Source organism: Zingiber officinale, chromosome 6A (assembly GCF_018446385.1).
Source record: "Zingiber officinale cultivar Zhangliang chromosome 6A, Zo_v1.1, whole genome shotgun sequence".
Taxonomy (NCBI): Eukaryota; Viridiplantae; Streptophyta; class Magnoliopsida; order Zingiberales; family Zingiberaceae; genus Zingiber; species Zingiber officinale.
This window is the reverse complement of record NC_055997.1, coordinates 146,522,000-146,542,841: the sequence shown is the minus strand read 5'-3', so window position 1 is coordinate 146,542,841 and position 20,842 is coordinate 146,522,000. Positions and strand designations below refer to the sequence as shown.

The 20,842-nt window shown below is 41.7% G+C and overlaps 4 protein-coding genes across 4 annotated transcripts; all 4 read left to right on the top strand.

Moving 5' to 3' along the window:
• The first annotated feature begins 994 nt into the window (after positions 1 to 994).
• On the top strand, positions 995 to 6,664 carry LOC121998556 (protein translation factor SUI1 homolog). The gene is made up of 5 exons (XM_042553528.1): positions 995 to 1,146; positions 5,696 to 5,793; positions 5,877 to 6,076; positions 6,153 to 6,206; positions 6,289 to 6,664. Exons 2-5 carry the CDS (start codon positions 5,757 to 5,759, stop codon positions 6,331 to 6,333), a joined length of 336 nt encoding a protein of 111 aa, XP_042409462.1. The 5' UTR covers positions 995 to 1,146; positions 5,696 to 5,756; the 3' UTR covers positions 6,334 to 6,664.
• A 2,879-nt stretch (positions 6,665 to 9,543) lies between these two features.
• On the top strand, positions 9,544 to 10,828 carry LOC121998555 (peroxidase 1-like). The gene is made up of 4 exons (XM_042553527.1): positions 9,544 to 9,777; positions 9,847 to 10,026; positions 10,112 to 10,277; positions 10,354 to 10,828. Exons 1-4 carry the CDS (start codon positions 9,553 to 9,555, stop codon positions 10,731 to 10,733), a joined length of 951 nt encoding a protein of 316 aa, XP_042409461.1. The 5' UTR covers positions 9,544 to 9,552; the 3' UTR covers positions 10,734 to 10,828.
• Positions 10,829 to 11,020: 192 nt separating this feature from the next.
• Positions 11,021 to 11,903, top strand: LOC121998554 (probable histone H2A.2). The gene is made up of 2 exons (XM_042553526.1): positions 11,021 to 11,241; positions 11,526 to 11,903. Exons 1-2 carry the CDS (start codon positions 11,053 to 11,055, stop codon positions 11,736 to 11,738), a joined length of 402 nt encoding a protein of 133 aa, XP_042409460.1. The 5' UTR covers positions 11,021 to 11,052; the 3' UTR covers positions 11,739 to 11,903.
• A 4,798-nt stretch (positions 11,904 to 16,701) lies between these two features.
• Positions 16,702 to 19,821, top strand: LOC121998553 (receptor-like serine/threonine-protein kinase SD1-8). The gene is made up of 6 exons (XM_042553524.1): positions 16,702 to 18,176; positions 18,246 to 18,367; positions 18,424 to 18,637; positions 18,716 to 18,959; positions 19,038 to 19,188; positions 19,271 to 19,821. Exons 1-6 carry the CDS (start codon positions 16,703 to 16,705, stop codon positions 19,559 to 19,561), a joined length of 2,496 nt encoding a protein of 831 aa, XP_042409458.1. The 5' UTR covers position 16,702; the 3' UTR covers positions 19,562 to 19,821.
• The last annotated feature ends 1,021 nt before the right edge of the window (positions 19,822 to 20,842 follow it).

The window sequence follows — 20,842 nt, the reverse complement described above, 5'->3', positions numbered from 1 at the left end:
GCAGGCTTAGTCCTTAGTCATAGTCTTAGATGATTCCTGGCCAGTTCCGCACAGCTCATTCTCTTCATCTCAATCAGACATAGTCCCTTGATAGCCCTTGACGGCTGCATACGGGTCAGGGCATCAAGGCTTAGTCCTTGTACCACATTTGGGTAATCATCTAAAGCTGCCTACGGATGAACCTAGGCAGGATGGATGACACTAAGCGACAATAGTGTCAAAGAATCGTAACCTCTTGTCAGCGAATAACTGCCGTGAGTCAGAGAATATTCCAGTGTTCTGCCATATACTAAGAGTGGAACCTTCCTCCTACCAATAGGAGGTTGCCGGACATCCTCACTCACCCGACACGCCCTGTCACTCGACATTCTCTGGCAGCGTGCATGCTCAAAAGGCAAGCAGAATCATATAAAAAGATAGGTCATCTTCATTGGCCAGGTACGCGCACATCCGCACATATCCTAAGCAGTTCCTTTTTCTTCCTTCCTTTGTATACTGCTTCACCAGAAAAAAGACTTGACTTGAGCGCCAGAGAGTCGGTGCCAGAGACCTCTTCCCTGGTTTTTAGTCTCTAACGCTCTATGTGCTTGTCTGGGTATGTGCAGGACCCAAGTTCCACCGGTTCTGTTATCACAAGCCTCTGGTTTCACGTGAGGGTCCAAGTTTCCAACGCACACATATAGGGTGTATCAAAGTCGCCACTCCATCAATATCGACCATTTTTATTGGCCTTCATCCGACTCAACTTTCGGATATGATCATTTATAAATAAAATATAAATAAAAATTATGAATTATTTACAAATAATATCTATAAATAAATTAAATTCATAAGGATAACTCTTATCAAATTTGTCATAAAATAAATAAATTTGTAATATAAAAATAAAAATATAAAAGTTTTAAACAATTAAATATAACGATGATGGCGTAGTGTTAACGCGGCGGTCTTTCTTGTCAACCAAGAACCAACAAATAATAAAACACTTTAAAAACAAAAAGTATAATTTAATTTAATTTAATTTAATTACTGTTCCTCTTCTTCTATAAGTACTGAAGTTGGACGGGAAGAGAAACCACAAATCAAATCTACTTCTCGCCTTGCTTGTGATCGCCGCTAGGGTTGTTGTCTACTGCTCCGCAGCGGGTAAGGAAAATCCGATCTTTCCTTTGTTTCTTTCTCTTTTTGCATTCACTAAAAAAAGTCAGTTCTTGGTTCTCGAAGTGCATCGTCTAGGTATGAGTTTTTGTTTGGAATCTTCTGGTGGATATGTATTTCGTGTGTTTCATTTCCTATTTGGTATCATCAATTTGGTCCTTGTCTGTCTTATGATATTCTATATGGTACCGTGGTGCATATCAGAATTAGGGTTTTAGATTGGTCTAAAAAAATCGCGTATTTGTTTGTGGATTTGCATGTTTAATTGTAGGAAAGTGGATTAGCTTGGGAAATCTTTCAGCGGTGTGCGTTTTTATCGGGCGGAGCTACAATCTGTAGAGGGTTTTAGGGCGAATGAACTAGTTGGAGTATCTGAAGCTTGGTCCGAAAGCAAAGAGAGTTCTTTTCTGCCCTCGTCTATTTCGTAACAAGAAATGAGAAAGGGGAAACCGTGTGCTTTTGTTTCTGTGTCGTGTTAGATCTGATGTAGCTGTCAGGTTTAGTTATACCTCTTTCCCCTATGACTTTCTGTCTTGTTTCATGTTCTTGTACTAGTGAATAGAACTTTTGAGCTTAGTCCTTTCTATAAGAATTAACCTATTGCAGTAAAATAGGGCATCATGTGCTTATCGCCTTATCCTGATCGACTGTATACTTCTAACCTTATTATGACGCTATGTGACGTCCTCCCTTTCTCATTGGTACTCCTTTCTATCAGTATTACATATACTGTTTCAGTTTGCCTTTCTTTTTTGTTTCCCTTTTTGTATGACTCTGCTACCAATTGGGAGAAGTTTAGAGAGGGGTTTTGGAGAAGAAATAAGAAATCACTAAACCTAGAGAAGCGGTCTCTAGGTTAAACCAAAATAAATTGATTCAAAACAAAAGATAATGCCTAAAATCAACCCAAACAATTGTTTAAATAGATCTAAAATTCTAAAATGCAAAAAACTAAAATAACCCTAACAGAAAAAACAAAATTATTCGGAGCCTCCTATATCAGCCGTCTTGGGAGTGACATCAAGAGGTAGCCTAAGCAGTGTTGCAAATAGTGATAGGCGGTGGTGGGGCAATCAATGACCATCTATCGCCTTGGCATGTGGGTTTTTTTAGGGTTCCTAGAATACAATAAGCATCCTATGTGGCCATTTTTTATGATGTTTATGCATAAATAAGCTTCCTACAAAATAATACAATTTAGATAAGATTTTATACAATATATATAAACTAAAAATAAAAAAAAAATTAATCTATTTTTTTAATATATATATATAATTAATAGGATAAAACCTAATAAAATTATCTCAATCATAACTAGGAATTGATTAAAATTATTAATATAAAATATTTGATTAAACCTAAGTTAAAAAAATGAAAAAACCTAATTTTTGGCGTTTCGACATTTGGCTTTAGAGTTGTCGTGCAAGGGACGCCTCGCCAGAGCGATGGATGCTTCGTCGAGCCCGGGAGAAATGTCCGGACGCGTCGCTAGGTCTAGGTGATGAGCCCGGATGTGTCGTGGTGTGTCGATGCCTTGCGTATGCCATTGGTTTGGGCGAAAGTAGCGAAATATATAAAAGGCAGTGGTAGCGGGCGACAATGGAGGAGGTGGAAGGGGAAGGAGGTGAGGTTTTTTTTTAACCTACGTTGTTTTATCGACTTAAGCAACCACCTTCGACAAAAGCAGGCGGGTGAGGTCGTCCTCCCGCCCAGGTGGCTGCCTCAAGCGCCATTTAGAACAGCCTAGGTGAAAGATCCTCTAGCATCAACTCCACTAAATCTCCTAGCAATTGCTGCACTTTTGCTAGTCCTTCTTTAACAACTCCATAAAAAGCCACCATGTTTGGATGATGGAGCTGTTGGGGAGCCCGATGCGATGCATGCTTTAGATGTTTCACAAACAGTGGAAGACAATAATTCTAAACTATTACATACACACATCACATGCATCTAGGACACATGCATGTGCCAGATATAACGATATAATAAAAATTTACAACAATTAATTATACTTGCGAGTTCATGATCGAACCTTGTAGATAGCGTTTGTTATCCTTGCAAGATTCGCCTCTTTCGGAATCAACGAGCAAGTTAAACGAAGCTTGCCTCTAATCGTATCCACGTCGAGCTTTCGTTAAGACGATTTCCAATGCCCAAGTCGAGTCTCCGCTTTGGTATGAGACAAAGTGGGGAGATGGAACGATTCGAGAGAGGGATAATGGTTTGATTTGTACCCGGCAACAATTGTAACCATACGACACAAATCAACTGGCGGCAATTGCAACCAGGCAACACAAATCAACCGGCCGCAACAACCTTGCAACAACCTTTGTTGCCACTGTCTTGAGCCTCAAACCTCGCTGCCAACAAGGGGTAGCAAGTCCAATGGCGGCTGAGTTATGACAGTTGCTTGCCAGAATAGTGATTTGATCGACGGAAAAGATGACCGAAACAACCCTTGGGCGGTGGCGGTAGCCGGAAGATCAGGCGGCGCAAGGAGGACACTTCTCTTTAGTCCTTGCTATTCGATGGTTGTGGCCGGAGATCTGGCGTCAGCAGGCAGTGTAAAAGAGGGGCGGTGGCGCAAGAGAGGGGTTGTGACCTTGATTAGTTGAGTCTTCACTCCGCATGAAATCGTTGAGCTCAATAAATTCTTGTTTGTCGCTACATAATCCCCATTATCTAGCAACAAAACGACATTGTTTGCCTCCTCTATCCCAAATAAATCATTTCGGGTAATCAAGTAGTGAAATTCCTTTGTATAGCCATCAATCGATCTTGCACCCTATCTCAACGCCTGACGTCGTTGAAACAAAGTCTAAGTGTAGCCAAACAAGAATAAGAAAGTGGCTCTTCATCTTCTCTTAATCAATGTCGCAACTACTCCTACCACGCTGATGCTCGGCCTTTAAGTTTGATGGTAATCAGTTTAACTTTCACACGATCAGGTACTTCCTTATAATAAAAAATTCTCTCAAATTTGTTAATCCAATCAATAAGTTCTCAGCTTGTAACGTAACAGAAAACTCAAGAAGGTCAACTAAAAACTTGATATCTCCGTACCGTTCCCCTCGACCACGACTTTTGCGATTGTGATAGGGGCTTTCAAAAATGGAATCAGAATTAAGATAAAGGAACTTACGACCTTTAAGATCTCGTGTGGCCAATACTGAGTTAATTTTGTGACTTGTTTCTATAGATCTTCAAACCTCTCATCCTAGAGCTATAATCGCAACCTGTTTATTGCAACCATGATCACGACCACGATGAGTATTCATCGGATTTGATGTGCTTTGATCCAATTGATGCCAGGTAGAATATTGATTATTCTAGAGGCTCGTTTTTACAGATGGATTTCGGAGAAGAAATAAGAAATCGCCAAACGTAGAGAAGTCATCTCTAGGTTTACCTGAAAGAAATTGATTCAAAACAAAAGATAATGTCTAAAATCAATCCAAGCAAGTGTTTAAATAGATCCAAAATCTTAAGATGCAAACGATGAAAATAACCCTAACAAAAAAAAGGGGTAGAGTCATGCGGGGTCCCAGGAAAGGATTCATTGAGGTTTCCAGGATTCGAACCCGTAACCTTTTGGTCACAAAGTAACAACTTTACCGTTGCACCAAGGCTCCAAATAGCCCTAACAGAAAAGACAAAATTATTTGGAGCCTCCTTATGCTTGAGTAACTTGGTGGTTTGGATGTGATGTAATCAGCGGATGGTTTTGTTTATTGCTGTTGATATCTTGCTGTTGGTATTTCATATAGGGTTAAGTAAATATGCGAGCTTAATAATTTGAGTAATAGTAGTCCATTTTGTGGTCAGCATGACTACTATTTTCCCTTGAAGTGTTATTATTGCGGGTCTGGGTCATAGTGGTATATTCGTATGTAAAATCTTTCATTGCCAGTGCATTTCAGTGATTCGTTTGTGCTATTGCTAGACATTTTCATGCTCGCGGTTAGATTTATTGGAAGTTTTTTTTTGCATTAAATTGTTTGCTGTCTCAGTTTGTATTCTTTTGCATTTTGAAGTTCACACAATCTGGCAACTAAAGTGGGCATTTGAAACTGTTAATTCTATTAGGGGGATATTTGCGCCACAGCTGTTATTTTAAAACGAATATCACTGGTATTTTATGGCTAGGTTGAACTCATTTTTTTTCTGTCTCATGATGAATGATTAAAATAGTAAGAATTCAATTGCAAATATTTTATAATTTTTTTTTAAAAATAACAATTAAATGCATATCCTTTCTTCAAGTCTTTAATTGCACATTGATGTGCTGGTTTCAGAGCTTGTTAAAACCCCAGTTCCACTTGTCATTAGCTTCCTTAGTCATCCTGAATTAAAGCAAATGCTATTGAATCCTTCAGGTCCTTACATTGTCTTGTATTTTAAGCTTCAATTTATTTTAAACAAGCTTTTGTATATAAATTCTAAAGCTGAGAGATAAATTTTAAACAAATGATGTATGAGCTTGTTTGGTCAATGGTTCCTGAATGATAACAATGGTTACACGTTTTGTGCTTTTCAGATTTTATTTTAGCTCTCCAAGTCCCATAGTTCCCTCATTTTCTCCAATAGCCCCAGTGTTCATGTCTGATCTTGAAGTTCAGACCCCAACAGCTTTTGGTATGCTCATGAACCTCAGTGTCATGATTTGTGAAGTGCCGTTTTCTGTGTTATGCAGCTAAATGCAGCTTTTATATTTGCAGATGCTTTTGCCGATGCAAATGCTGAGGACTCCGGTGCTAAGGAGTATGTACATATCCGCATACAGCAACGGAACGGCAGGAAGAGTCTGACCACAGTGCAGGGATTAAAAAAAGAGTTTAGCTATAACAAGATATTGAAGGATCTGAAGAAAGAATTCTGCTGTAATGGTACTGTGGTTCAGGACCCAGAGCTGGGACAGGTATTGTTTCACACCGTCGTTAAGTATTCTTAGAAACATAAACATCTGTTCATGATTGTAATGGTTTCTTTTGTAGGTCATTCAACTTCAAGGTGATCAACGAAAGAACGTTTCCAGCTTTTTAGTTCAGGTACTCTCCTCTCTCTTCATTAGAACTCAGTCATCGAATTCTTGCTACAAAAGTAATGTTTTGCTATTCTCTTACGGTGTAGGCTGGAATTGTGAAGAAGGAGCATATTAAAATTCATGGTTTCTGAGTAATTGCGAACACATCTCTACTATCCTACCCAATAAGGTCTTCCAGTGTGCTGCTTCCTGTTGCATGTTTCTATACTCTGCTTTACCTTTAGGAGAGGCCATTCCTGGATGGCTTCTCTCTCTGAACTCACATATCTTAAAAACATATGCTGTTTGGAATCCTATGCCGTAGACTTGAATCTCATGTTAGTATTTTGGTGCTTGAGTAATCTTTGTTTACGCTTGAAGTGCTTAATCAGTATTACTAAACGGTTGCTCGACATATGCATGTAATGGCTATGTGGATGTTTAACTATCTATTGGTAAGCATAAGATGCAATTATATGGTAATGCCTGTTTGACAGAATGCTCCTTTGATTCTCACTTGTACTATACAACCCATCCGAATTGGCTCATGCTACTAGTCGAACATGATCAGCAAGCAAATTATTGAAGTGTTCTCATACGCTTTGTTCTCTGTTTTAAACTATCCACTGTGTTTTGCAATTCACTTTGAGTTTCATGATTATTGCCAGTGTAATTAATCGGAAGAAAACAAAGTGATCTATAGGACATTTTATACATGGCTGTAAGCTATCAGTGAGTTGTCTCTACTGTGTTGACTAAAGTGTTGAACGCCACAAGAGTGTGTTTGTGCGAGAGAGTCGGACCGCTAGGAACGTCCGTGAAGCTTGAGAGAGATAAAGAGAGTTAGAATAGAGATTAGGGGTGCCTCAACTCATATACTCTGACGCTTAACTCGAGTCTTCTGTAGGGGTGGTGAAGAAGAATTGTAAATGAGAAGAAGTGGTGATTTGTTGGAGTGTGCATGTGCATCTTTGCCTGTGTTTTTATATATTATCTCTTTGGGTATTAATTGATGAGATGTTTCATTCTGATAAGAAAATGTTACATCATCATATCAAAAGGTCATATAGAAAATCGTGTAGGGTCATGTTATGTCGATTATATTATATGTATTCTGACAATACACATGCCGTCACACGTGCTTCTCTTTGGGTATTAATTGATGAGATGTTTCATTCTGATAAGAAAATGTCACATCATCATATCAAAAGGTCATATAGATCATGTGGGGTCACGTTATGTCGACTATACTATATGTATTCTGACAATACACGTGTCGTCACACGTGCTGTGCTAGCCACATAATATTGAGATAGTTGGGTTGAAGATCGTGACCTGTTAAGTGGAGTGTCGAATCAGCAGGCCCTTGCGGGAATGAGCATGAGTGTCTGGTCGGTGAGACTGATCGAGAATGAGCAGAGTGTCCAGTTGGCGGGGCCGAGCGAGAATGAGCAGGAGTGTTTAGTTGATGGACCCGATTGTCTCAGGTAGGTTGAATCGAACAATGACGCTTCTCCTCTCAGATTAATCTAGTCAAAAGGCGGATTCTCACGTTTCGAGTTAATCGAGCTAAATGGTGGATCCTCTCGTTTTAAGTTAACCGAGACACGTGGGGTGATCTTGTTGATCCATCTTGACCTTGATCTCTATTTTAGCATGACTATTGACTTTTCTTTTTGACACACAAGGCTGTTGGCGCAGCGGGGCCGACAAGAGAGGGTTCAATCGCCTAAAATAGAAAAATAAAACTCTTCATCGATCTTCGACTCAGATTAGTAGCACACTTATATAAATGACGTTAAACAACTAATAAACAAAGAAAGACACAAAGGAATTACTTGGTTATAACCTACGTGGTTGTTAATGCAAGGTAAAGGAAAGCGCTAAAAGATCTCCTTCGTGTAGGCGGAGAAGCCTATTACACTTTTCAAAAGCTCAAGAATGTGCTAGGAAATGAGAACTAACGTTGATACATATTTCTTAAGTCCAGGGGGGGGGTCTTTTTATAGCTCCTGGAAAATCTTATCCATAACTTGAGAGTGCCCCAACGAGGTGCAGTTGATAAAGCTTTATCCACTACGAATGACTACTTTGATTGGTTGAAGGCGCCTTCCATATTCATGGAGGGCGCTCTCCATGCTTATGGAGGGCGCCTTCCGCCTGAAGGTGGCTGAGGCGCGGGCGCAGCTCGAAGGCGCCTTCAACCCTTGTTGAGGGCGCCTCAGGCAATCTTCATTCGCATCTTTTACTCTTCCGCTGTTTCGATCGCCTGAGTGATTGCGGTCAACCAAAATAGGGCTCATCTGAACTCAATTTCTGGCCTTCTCCTTGAGCAGGCTTCCACTTCTCGTCCCTCGAACGTCGCGTACATTCTTCTCATCCACCGGTGTACTCTTCCGCAACACTTCGTCTCTCGGATGCACCGAGCCCGTTGGCTCCCTTCCCGTGCCATCCTTCTCGCTAGCTACGTCTTCCGCTCGATTTCCTATGCTCCTAAGCTTCTGTACACTTAAACACGGGGATCAAGACAAAACAGGACCTAACTTTAACTTGGTTAGCCACACCAAAACAACCACAGAGACTAACAAAGGCTTCTAATACTTCTTGTATCAATAGCCATTACCTAGTTATGAAACTAACAGCTAAGCATATGATCTTTTACAAGATCAAATCAATCTTTCATAATTAATCAAACTAAATTGAACATAAATAATCAGACCTAATAAATTAACCAAGTCAAAGTTGCATAGATTGATCAGGTTGGGCGTTGTTCGTTCCAAACCAGCATAACTGTGTTGATCATCTTTTTTCTCCTTTTTATTTTGTTTCATCTTGTTTTCTAAACATAAAAATATCACAACTTGATGGTTTAAGAATATTTATCCCCTCGGGTGTGGTACAAGAGAATCGAGTTTGAATTTTTGTAGTGGTCGGTTTTTAAATGTTTATAAATTGTGTTCTGAAATTATTGGATAGGCAAATCAGAGAAGAAGACCGTCTATCTCATCTTCGGATTAGTGGACACCGAAAAAAGTTCAATGTCTTCCAGCCATGCTTACTCTAAAAGGTTGAGTTCATACCATTGCTAAAGAGCCACATTCTTCTGATTGACCAAATAAGCCTTTGGACGCGCTCATCACCCTTTTCAAAACAATGAACACCTATCAAACAATTCCATTCACCATGCATCTCGATTAAGATCATGCAAAAACAGGAAAATGCTGTTTTATTATCAATTTAGACTTCCTTCCTCCGCGTCTCCTTTTCCCATTCGAGGCTTTTGAACGGAAATCCACATGATGCTTAGACTCTATACATAACAAGAGCATCACATTACAGAGTAAAGAATACGAGCAGGAAGAAGGAGATCGATGGCTTCCAAAGCTCTGGTGTTTTTGTTGCTCCTCCTCCCTCTGGCTCTGTTTTCTGTCTTCTCAGGCAGTGCAGAAGCACAAGGCTTGACCGTTGGGTTCTACAACAACACCTGCCCCGACGCCGAAACGATTGTGTACAATGAGATGAGCGGAATCATCAAGAATGCACCGAGTCTGGCTGCGGCTCTGCTCAGGATGCACTTCCATGATTGCTTCGTCAGGGTAAGATTTATTTAACCTTTTGACATTTCTGTCAACCAATCATCAAGTGAGCTGAAACTTAACATTCAGGGTTGCGATGCTTCGATTTTACTGAATGGAAGTGAAGCCGAGAAGACTGCATTTCCAAATCTCTCCGTCAGAGGATTCGGCGTCATTGACAGGGTTAAAGCTAAGCTCGAGCAAGCTTGTCCGGCGACTGTTTCCTGTGCAGATATCCTGGCACTGGCGGCGAGGGATGCCGTCACCTTGGTAAGCAAATTTCGACAAGAAAGACATGATCCTGTAATGCTTGGATGACATTCCTCTCTCACTCTCACTCTCACTCTCAATGTAGACGAATGGCCCTTCTTGGGCAGTACCGACAGGGAGAAGAGATGGCAGAGTGTCAATTCGCGATGATACCAACCAATTGCCACCGCCCAATGTGCCGAGCATTTCGGACCTTACACATACCTTTGCATGCAAGGGACTCAGCGCGAAGGACCTTGTAGTTTTATCAGGCAATGCAATAAACTCTCGCTTCCATTTTTTCTAACTCCTCCTTCCCTTTCCTCAATCTTCATTGATGATCATTAGGTGCTCACACGCTCGGAATCTCGCATTGCTCGTCGTTTTCGCACCGACTCCAGTCTGATGACAGTCTAGACCCTGCATATGCTGCCAAGTTGAGAGCGAAGTGCAAGAGTGATACGACCTTGGTGGAGATGGATCCTGGAAGCCGCTCCACCTTCGACACGAGTTACTTCGAGCTGGTGTCCAAGAGAAGAGGGCTGTTCGCTTCGGATGCTGTGCTGCTGCAGGATCCGCAGACAAGAGCCTACGTCCGAGGCTATGCGAGTGGATGCTCTTCAGAGTTCTTCAAGGATTTCGGCGAATCGATGGTGAAGATGAGTAGCATTGGGGTGCTCACCGGCACGGAGGGAGAGATTAGGAAGCTCTGCTCTGCTAGGAACTGATCGAGCGGGATCTCCGACCCTTTCGCCATTAGCGTTCTTAGTTTTCAGCTTGCTTGCTCTTATCAGTTTTTTAGTATTGTTATTGTAAAAACTTAAAGGGGGTTTTTAAATAAAATGCATTCTCGCCTTCCGCTAAACTCACCCACCGGGACGAGTCCAGATCGTAACGGTCCACTGTGTTGACATCTGACGGTCGGGCGTTCCGATCCGTGTGCTTCCTCGTCATTGGTTACTCCCGCGTGTTTGCCGGGCTATTTAAACGCTCTCCATCCTCCGCCCCCGGTATCTTTTAGCGTGGGTTTTGCTTCCTCGGAGAGCAATGGCGGGGAGAGGGAAGACTTTGGCATCTGGTTCTGCCAAGAAGGGGTCGTCGAGGAGCAGCAAGGCCGGTCTCCAGTTCCCGGTCGGAAGGATCGCGCGGTTCCTGAAGGCCGGGAAGTATGCCGAGCGAGTCGGCGCCGGCGCTCCGGTCTACCTCGCAGCTGTACTCGAGTACCTTGCAGCCGAGGTTCGTGGTTCGTACGTAGTTCTTCTCGCCTGCTCGTTTCTTCGCCTTGGTCAATCGTAAAGGCTTTGATTTAGGGTTTAGAAGGGCAAAATTTTATGGACCGTTCCCCAGATTTATTCCTATTTTCATCGATTTCAGGAAAAAGATGATTTTGTGAAGAATTCGTCACTTTTTTTTTTTTGGTATTCCTCACGTATATTTGATCGGCAATCTCCCTAATTCCGTGATCGTTCATCTGGAAAAGTTTGTCTTTTTCTCGGTAGACTAAGCAGTGGACTGTGCAGGTGTTGGAGTTAGCAGGCAATGCGGCTCGTGACAACAAGAAGACTCGAATCATGCCACGGCATATCCAACTGGCCGTGAGGAACGACGACGAGCTGACGAAGTTGCTTGGTTCCGTCACCATCGCTAGCGGCGGTGTGATGCCCAACATACATAATCTTCTCCTGCCCAAGAAGTCTTCCAAGCCCTCTGCCGCCGGGGACGACGAGAGCTGAGACTCCTCAGGCCATGTCATATCGCAATGTGATCTTGGATCTAATTTGAATGTGTGTATTAGGAATTGAGTGAGGGAATTGGTGTGCAAACGTATTCGATGAACTAATTCATGCCTCGGCTGCTCTGTGATCAATTAAGTTATGGTAGATTTTGTTAATGTTTAATATTTGTGTTTAACTGTATAGGAACTTAAGAATATAAAAAGGTGAGTGGAAGATATAATTAGTGAGAAGGATAGTACGGGAAAAGAGTTGAGAGTTGATGGATTCAATGTATTTGAGGGATGAAATATTATGGAAGTTGATGGATTCAATGTATTTGAGGGATGAAATATTATGGAAGAGTATATTGGTGGATGAGAAGGATGTATGCGATGTTTTGAAGGATGAGAAGTTGGAGCAAAAGTTTATTTGAGGAAAAGATTGGGAAATAGTTTGGGTGAATTTATTCCAGATGGTCATGATCAATTAGATGATTGGAGCAATAGAAGAATAAAAAGAAGATTGGAAAGATTGTTGGAGGTGTTTTTAAAGAAAGTTGAAGGCGTATCCACATGTCTCTACACTTTCACTATGAAAAGCGTCTTCCACGATTGAAAGGTGCTTTTGGTGAATAGTATGAAGATGCTTTTCAATCTTATGGAAGATGTTTTTGATCAAATTGGGTTTAATTGTTGTCAAAAGATAAAATTTTATTCTTTGATGTCTTATTGGAGACATTTTCTAGTCACGGATAACATTCCTAGGGGTTATAAAATGATTTTTGGACTTAGGAAATAAAATAATAACTTTTGTATTTATTTCTTATATAGTTTCTAAGTTTCAATGAGTGTAAGAGATTTTTCTACTTTTGAAGAAGGAAATTTTTAGTATATTTATTTGTTTTGGATTAATAACTTCTTTGATTATAACTAGGGATGATAATTTCATCTGAACTTGATGGAGGATCCGACATCTGACTTGAATGGAGGAGTGTATAGAGGGACTATTAATACTCGATGCCTGTTCTGAATACCCGATTAAATAATATATATACATATATTAAAGAAAATATTCTTTTTCTAAAATCAATTTAATATTTTTGTTTATATTAGAAGGTGACTATGTAGATGTTTAATCTATTTTTTAATTATATATATATATATATATATATTTTAATAGGTTATTAATTTTAATATATTTCTGTTGAATGATAATAGTTGGATAGAAAGAAGAAAAATTATAATTATAGAAGATATTCGATTATTTAACAGGTATGGATATACTCATCGGAGATTCTATACCCGATAGGTATGGGGACGGAGGATATAGAATCTGACTCGAACTCGACCTATTGTCATATCTAATTATAATTAAATAAATATTTTGATCTTATTTATTATTGTTGTTCATTTATTTTTGTTGTTCATTTATTCTATTTTTTTAGAGCTAATTTGAATTAAAAGTCGAGAAAGATATTTTTTAGTGGTTAATTTCCCTTTCCTCCTTTCGGTCTATCTGAACTAATATATAATAGTTTTAACTAAAATTATTATATAAATTTATGTTGACGTTTAACAAATAGTTTTTTTTATGTTAAATAGTTTTTTGTTTTTAAAAAAATTTCTGAATCATTGTTATATACCTGACACTTCTTTGGGTGTCCAAGCAAAAATATTACTGTTATGTGCCAGACACTTAACTAGCTTAGCTTTAAATTCAGGAGCGAGGTCGGCAGCTATCTGGGTGGTGGCCTCTAGACGACCAGGTTGAATCTGTAACTCTTTTTTTTTTTCATAAACTAAGATGAGAGTGCTTCCCGAATAGTGTTAACCTCCATCCGTTGCATCTTTCAAGCGGAGTTGGCTTCATTTTTGATTATGTCGACATAGCACTTACGTGCTACTAGTTGATTTCCTTTAACTTCCCCAACTTGATCATCCACGAGGAATTTTATTTTTTGGCAGAAAGTTGAGACAATTGCTCGAAATTCATTTAGGGCCGACCGACCCAGAATAACGCCGTATACAGAGGGCGCATCTACAACTACGAAAGTTGATCGACGCTTCCTCATCAAGGATCTTCCCCTAATGATATAGCCAGCTTGATTTAGCCTAACGGCGGAACTTTATTACCCGTGAAACCATAAAGAGGTGTCATCATGGGTTAGAGATCGCTCGGCTATATCTGCAATTATTCGAATTCTTACTTGAATTGCTCGTGTCAACAAAAGTCAGATGGATATTGTAATTGACTATGACAACCTTTATTATCAGTGCATCATCATGGGACACCTCGACCCCTTCCAAATCTTTAGACCCGAAGCTAATTTTGGGCCCGGTCGCTTACTCGATACTACAACCGACCGTGTGGATCTTCAATTGGCGGGCTTGTGATTTTCTTGCTTAGTTGGAGTCTCCATCAGTTGGACCCCTGACTATCATGCTGATATCCCTCTGGATAGTATTATTGCGATTTTCATCTTGTCATGTCGGGGGGCTCTCATTGGACCCGGGCAAGAGCCTGTGCTCGATCTGTTGGTGGTTGGGGCGTCCTTTGGCTTCGTTCATCCTCTCGTTGGTCTCTTCTGGGCGAGCCGTTTGGCCATTGATAAGGGCGACGGGGTGTGTCGACGGAATCTTTGATTGCTGTTCTGGTGATTTGCCAGATTGTAACATTCCTGGGTGTCATGCGTGGTTGACCGGAGGCAAGTGCACCATCGCGGGATTCTAGAGGGGGCTTGGGATATCTCTCTCGCTCAACCTCCATATACTATATTGCTTGGGGTTGTGGCTCTTGATGATGAAGTTGAGGACTTATCCGAGGTCCTTTTTATGGAGGAGCTAGTAATACTCGGCGCTCGAGAGCTAGAGCTGGAGCAGGTGCGATGACCTCCTTCCTCAGGGCAGACTGTGCCTTTTCGACATTAATGAACTCGGTCGCCCGGTTGATTAGATGGTCGAATTTTTTGGAGGTCTTTTGATTAAGGAGCGAAAGAAGTTATTATCGGTGAGGCCTTGGGAAAAGATACTTACCAGAATTTTGGTGGTGGCTGTGGGGACATCCATTGCCACTTGATTGAATTTTTTGATGTAGGCTTTGAGAGTCTCCTTGGGTCCCTATTTGAGCAAGAAAAGGCTTGGGGGTCTTCTGGTAACGATGGATGCTAGCGAAATGATGAAGGAAAATCTTGTAGAAATCCTTAAAACTGTAAATAAATTTGGCCGACAATCGCTTGAACCATCTTTGTACTAACCCGACTAGTGTGGTGTGGAACACTTGACACTTGACACGGTCCATTTATTGATATAGGAGAGTGACATTCTCAAATTTGAGGAGGTGATCCTCAGGGTCAATTGACCCTGAGTATTGTTCTATTGCCAAGGGCTGATAATGTTTGGGCAGCTTGTCTTCTAGCACCCACTAAGAGAACGGGATGCTAATATGCTCGGGAGAGCTGCAAATTACTGGGGTTTTCCTCTTGAGCTCGTCTCAGACAGATGCTTCCCTGGAAGATTCTTAGGGTAGTCCTATTGGACCCTGTGATGATTTTGATGTTATCAACCAAATTAGGTTATGTCCTGTTTGATTTTGATCCCTGTGTGTAAGTGCGCAGGAGCTTAAGAGCACAGGAAATTGAGCGGAAGACGCAGCTGGCGAGAAGGACAGCACGGGAAGGGAGCCGACAGGCTCGGTGCATCCGAGGGACGAAAGAGCTACGGAAGAGTACACCGGTGAATGAGAAGAATGTACGCGATGTTCGAGGGACGAGAAGTCGGAGTGGAAGCCTGCTCCAAGAGAAGGCCGGAAATTGAGTTCGGGTAAATCCTATTTCGATTAGTCGTAATCATCCAAGCGAATGGAGCAACGGAAGAACCAAAGGAAGGTTGGAGCAATTTATATCCTGCAGGTGAAGGTTGCCCTCCATGTGGTATAAAGGGCGCCCTCCATGAGGCATAGAGGGCGCCCTCCATGCTTATGGAGGGCACCCTCGACCCAGTTTTTTTAGTTGTTGCAGCGGATAAAATCTTATCCGCTGCTGCCACGTTGGAGGCGCCCTCCATGTTCTTGAGAGGCACCCTCAATCTGTGGATAGAGTTTCCAGGAACTATAAAAAGGGTCATGGATCTAGGGAATAAGATATTAACTCTTGTTTTAACTTCCTAGCAATTACTCGAGCTTTCATTATGTGTAAAAGACTTCTCCATCTTCAGAGAAAGGAGATTCTTAGTGAGCTTTGCAGCCATTTAGATTAACAACCATCTACATTGTAACCAAGTCAATCTTTTTCTATTTCAGATAATTCATCCCTCCCCTCTTGCCGGTCCGCTGTGCCAATAAGTCCTTCTTGGTCCATGTACTCAGATGACTTACGGAAGAACGCTTGGTGACATGAGATTGGTGAGTGAAACGCAGAAGGCAGATGGGCGAGCGAAACATAAGGATGATCGGAGCTAACCGGCGGGGTAATGGGCTGACGTTACGCCAAGTCTCCCTCCAAAGCTTCTCCTTTCCTTTGATGCACTGTTATCGACGTGACCAAATTAAGTGGTAGAGTACACCGGTAATTATTTATTGTTACTATTATAATAACTTTTATGCTTGAACGTTAATCAACATTTTTAATTCCTATTGAGTCAATATGATGATACTGAGTGTTCGATCTTTTCCATCTTTAAACTTTAAACTTTAAACTTAGATTCCGGGGAAGAAATTTTTACAGACAGCTAGATTATTAATTTTAAAATGATTATTGCTCCGGAGCAATAGTGCACGACTTATCATTTTTTTAAAAATTCATTCGTTAATTCTTCGTCACAACTGAGATTTGCCGTACGATTCTTATAGGCTGAAAATTGAGAACGCGATTTGCCGTACGATTGCTCCGGGGCAATATCTCACCCACACTCTGACTCTGGATAAGGCAGCTGGATATTATTAAACGGCTTCTTTCATGCTGAAAATCAAAATACTTGGAGTTGACCATGAAGCCAACGATGATCTGGTTCTGCTCCTTCCTCTGTACAATTTCCTTCTCTGCCTCCATTGCAAGCGACACCCTTACCGTCTCCACTCCTCTCCTCGACGCCAACACAAAAACCTTGATCTCCGACGGCGGCAGCTTCGAGCTTGGATTCTTCAGCCCCGCCGGCTCCAACAACCGCTACATAGGCCTATGGTACCACAACATCTCCGACAACCAAACCGTTATATGGGTCGCCAACCGAAAGAGTCCGGTCACCGATCGCTCCGGCCGTCTCTCTCTGACCACCGACGGAGCACTCACGATCACCGACGGAAACTCAACCGTCGTTTGGTCCTCCGAGTCGCCGACAAGTCTCAACGACCCCGTTGCGAAACTCCTTAATACAGGAAACTTCATCGTCCGAGAGGCCAGCGCTACAGATTCCGACGGCGCGTGGCAGAGCTTCGAGTTTCCCACCGACACGAGCATCCCGGGCATGAAGCTGGGGTGGAATCTGACGAGCGGGCGCAACTACAACCTTACGGCGTGGACGAGCGAGAGCGATCCGTCACCCAGCAACTACGCGATCGGCATCGACTACCACGGCCAGATAGTTATAATGGACGGCCAGCGACTGCACTGGCGGGGCGGCCCATGGAACGGATTACGGTTCAGCGGCTCCGAGGGGATGCAACGCGACAACCGCATCGGCATCGGCTTCGACTACGTGACCGGACCCCGCCATGTCTTCTGCTCCGAGTACTTGATCGACTCCTCGATCATCGACCGGATCGTGATGAACACCTCCGGCACACTGCAGCACTTCATCTGGATCCAAGACAAGCAGCTGTGGACGTTCGTGGGGTTCGTGCCCCGTGACGAGTGCGACAGCGTGGCCCGGTGCGGTCCCAACGGCGTGTGCCACCCCGACGGCTCGACGCTGTGCAAGTGCCTGCAGGGGTTCACCCCTCGGAACAACAGCGGGGGACTGGACGGCTGCGTCAGGATCACGGCGTTGGACTGCGCCAACGGCACGGATGGGTTCGCGAGGCAGAGCAGCGTGAAGCTTCCGGACACCTCGACGGCGTCGGTGGACTGGAGCGCGGTGAGCCTGGAGGAGTGCAGACTCCGGTGCCTGCGGAACTGCTCCTGCACCGGCTACGCGCAGGCCAACCTCAGCGGCAGCGGCAGCGGGTGCGTGCTCTGGTCGACGGATCTGACGGATATCAAATTCTACGAAGGCGGAACGGGGCAGGATCTCTTCGTCAGAGTAGCAGCAGCCGACCTCATCATCAGTGAGTTCGATACATGCAGTTTGTTCTATCACAATTTTTCCTCCAATGATCTCGCCGTTTCATGCTCAGGCACGGGGAGGAAGCACGGCCATTGGAGCCCTGCGGTCGTCGTCATTGACATTGTGGTCCCGGCTCTGGCTATTTTCCTTGTGGTTCTGGTATTCGTTGTTTATTGCCTTTGCAGGAGGAAGAAGGAACGTACGTGATAATGATCTAACTACTTGGCATTGAATGTATCATAATTACTGAAACAGTTGCGATTTGCAGACGGCAAAGAAGAAACGGACTTGGATCTACCACTCTTTGATCTAGACACTATTTTAGAAGCCACCCAAAACTTCTCGCCCAGCAACAAACTCGGACAGGGAGGCTACGGGCCAGTGTACAAGGTATTCTTTTGACTATATATCGCAATCAAAATTACCTGCCTAAATGACGATGGCAGGGCAAGTTCAAGGATGACGGGCAAGAGATAGCCGTGAAGAGGCTCTCCGAGACGTCGAGTCAGGGTGCCAATGAGTTCAAGAATGAGGTGATGGTGATTGCTAAGCTACAACATCGAAACCTGGTTCGACTTCTGGGATGTTGCATTCAAGGGAGGGAAAGGATGTTGATCTACGAGTTCATGCCTAACGGAAGCTTGGATGCCCTTCTATTCGGTTAGTTCTTTCGCGCGCGCGCGCATGTTCAGGATTGTTCCCCGTATTTAACTGTTTTTGCTTTTGTTTCGCAAGCAGATCCGGCAAAGAGTGGGTCGTTGGATTGGAAAACACGATACAATATCATAGTTGGGATTGCGCGAGGACTTTTATATTTGCACCATGATTCTAGGTTAAGAATTATCCATCGAGATCTCAAACCTAGTAATGTTCTTCTTGACATGGATATGAATCCTAAAATATCCGACTTTGGACTTGCGAGGATATTTGGAGGCGATGATACAGAAGTTGTAGTTAATACAAAGAGAGTGGTTGGAACTTAGTAAGTTTTAGTTTCACTTAATCATTACTTTGAAATCATAGGATTTGAATTGATGATGTTGATTTTGTGTTAATACAGCGGATACATGTCACCTGAATATGCTATGCATGGAATATTCTCAATAAAATCCGACGTGTTTAGTTTTGGTAAATTAATACTTGAGATTGTAAGTGGTAGAAAGAATAGAGATGTTTATGACTCTTCAATCCCTGAGAATCTTCTTGACCATGTAAGTAGTATGGGAATTTTTATGAGAATTTTTTTTTCACATATATTCTTCTAATTAATTCATTGTAATTGCCTCGTATTAGATTTGGAGATTGTGGAAAGAAGGTAAAGCATTGAACGTAGTCGATGAATCGATTGGAAATTCATTTCCGACAACGGAGGTATTAAGTTGCATAAAAATTGGTCTCTTATGTGTTCAAGAGCAACCGGAAGATAGACCGACGATGAATACACTACTGAAAATGCTGGACACTAGTGATATTTCTCATTTGCCGGAGCCTACTCTGCCTGGATTTGTGAATTTGAGAGGTCCATTTGACTCTGAACCCTCATCGAAGAACACTATTTCACATACATTGTTTGAAGGTCGTTAGTGGATGCACAGTGAGTCATGTTAAGGTGCCTCACGTTTGGAAGTTTAAATGTACACTATTCCATGAAAGGATTAGAAAGAGTAATGGAATCTTAAATGGTAATTTGTAATTGATTACCATGGAGTATTAATTGTGTTTATGTTTACTAGAGTCAGTTCAGCTTGAGTATTAGGTGTTTTATCTTTTCCTAGGTCGTCAAAGTTTATTCCTAGGCTAATTACAATTTAGCTATTTTTCATGTAATCAATAAAATTATGAAGCATTCCTCCATAAATTAAAGTACCACATATACTGGATATTATGAAAAAGATCAAAAGTTAGAAAAGCCTATTTGAATCTTCTCAGAATTTTCTCTCTTTTCTTTTATCTATCAAAGCTATTATAAGAAAAGATGATTCTATCAAATCCAAATTCTATTTTTTCATACATAACAAATCAGATTAATTTCAATTTTTAATGGAGAACATCTTTCTTTCACAAGATTTATGAAACATGGTTGAAGAAGCATACAAGGAGAGACAAGATCAACAAAGTTCCTCTTCTCGAACAAAAGAAAAAGAGTAGGAATACAAGGAGGCTGTGAAAAAAAAAATGCTACAACATTGATGATCATTCAACACGGGGTAAGTAAAACTATTTATCTCAAAATTTTTGGCATAAAAAAGGCCAAAGATGCTTGAGAAACTCTAAAAATACAGTTAAATGATCAAAAAAGAGATCTCCATCAAGTTACGAATTTAATAATTTGTCAATGAAAGAAGAACTTGTTAAAGATTAAAAAAGTTAAAGATTTTTTCTCTAGAGTGATTGAGATCGTCAATCAAATCAAGAGTTGTGAAGATGTTATTCTTGAAAAAAAAAAGTTGTTGAGAAAATCTTAAGAGAGCTTCCTATGAAATTTGAGCATACAGTTGTTATTGAGGAAACAAAAGATCTCAAAATTTTCTCTTTCTTTTCTTCTATCTCCAACATGGAAGCGATTCGAATTCAGAGTTTTTGGGTGAAAGATTAAAGATTTAAGTCCATGTAACAATGTTTTTGAGAAGTGAAAAGAAAGAGCTCTCTTCCCTAAGTGAAGCTTATTGTGTTAGAGAAAATTGGGAGGAGGATAAGAGGACAAGGATGGACAAGTGGAACATAATAATCTCTCACGCTTCAATTAAATCATAAAACATGTAACCTATTTATAAGCTACCTACATAACTCATTACAACACACTAACTCCATAATTCACCCCACTAACTCAACTACTCTACCCCACTACTACCACCACTCATTGCC

Excerpts from the sequence above, each read along its gene's own strand:
- LOC121998554 (XM_042553526.1), top strand. The coding sequence starts at position 11,053 with ATGGCGGGGAGAGGGAAGACTTTGGCATCTGGTTCTGCCAAGAAGGGG. Across the intron at positions 11,242-11,525 it reads TCGAGTACCTTGCAGCCGAG|GTGTTGGAGTTAGCAGGCAA; the intron begins GTTCGTGGTTCG and ends TGGACTGTGCAG.
- LOC121998553 (XM_042553524.1), top strand. The coding sequence starts at position 16,703 with ATGAAGCCAACGATGATCTGGTTCTGCTCCTTCCTCTGTACAATTTCC. Across the intron at positions 18,368-18,423 it reads GCTACGGGCCAGTGTACAAG|GGCAAGTTCAAGGATGACGG; the intron begins GTATTCTTTTGA and ends TGACGATGGCAG. Across the intron at positions 18,638-18,715 it reads CTTGGATGCCCTTCTATTCG|ATCCGGCAAAGAGTGGGTCG; the intron begins GTTAGTTCTTTC and ends TTTCGCAAGCAG.
- LOC121998556 (XM_042553528.1), top strand. The coding sequence starts at position 5,757 with ATGTCTGATCTTGAAGTTCAGACCCCAACAGCTTTTG. Across the intron at positions 5,794-5,876 it reads TCAGACCCCAACAGCTTTTG|ATGCTTTTGCCGATGCAAAT; the intron begins GTATGCTCATGA and ends TTATATTTGCAG. Across the intron at positions 6,077-6,152 it reads AGGACCCAGAGCTGGGACAG|GTCATTCAACTTCAAGGTGA; the intron begins GTATTGTTTCAC and ends TTTCTTTTGTAG.
- LOC121998555 (XM_042553527.1), top strand. The coding sequence starts at position 9,553 with ATGGCTTCCAAAGCTCTGGTGTTTTTGTTGCTCCTCCTCCCTCTGGCT. Across the intron at positions 9,778-9,846 it reads TCCATGATTGCTTCGTCAGG|GGTTGCGATGCTTCGATTTT; the intron begins GTAAGATTTATT and ends CTTAACATTCAG. Across the intron at positions 10,278-10,353 it reads GGACCTTGTAGTTTTATCAG|GTGCTCACACGCTCGGAATC; the intron begins GCAATGCAATAA and ends GATGATCATTAG.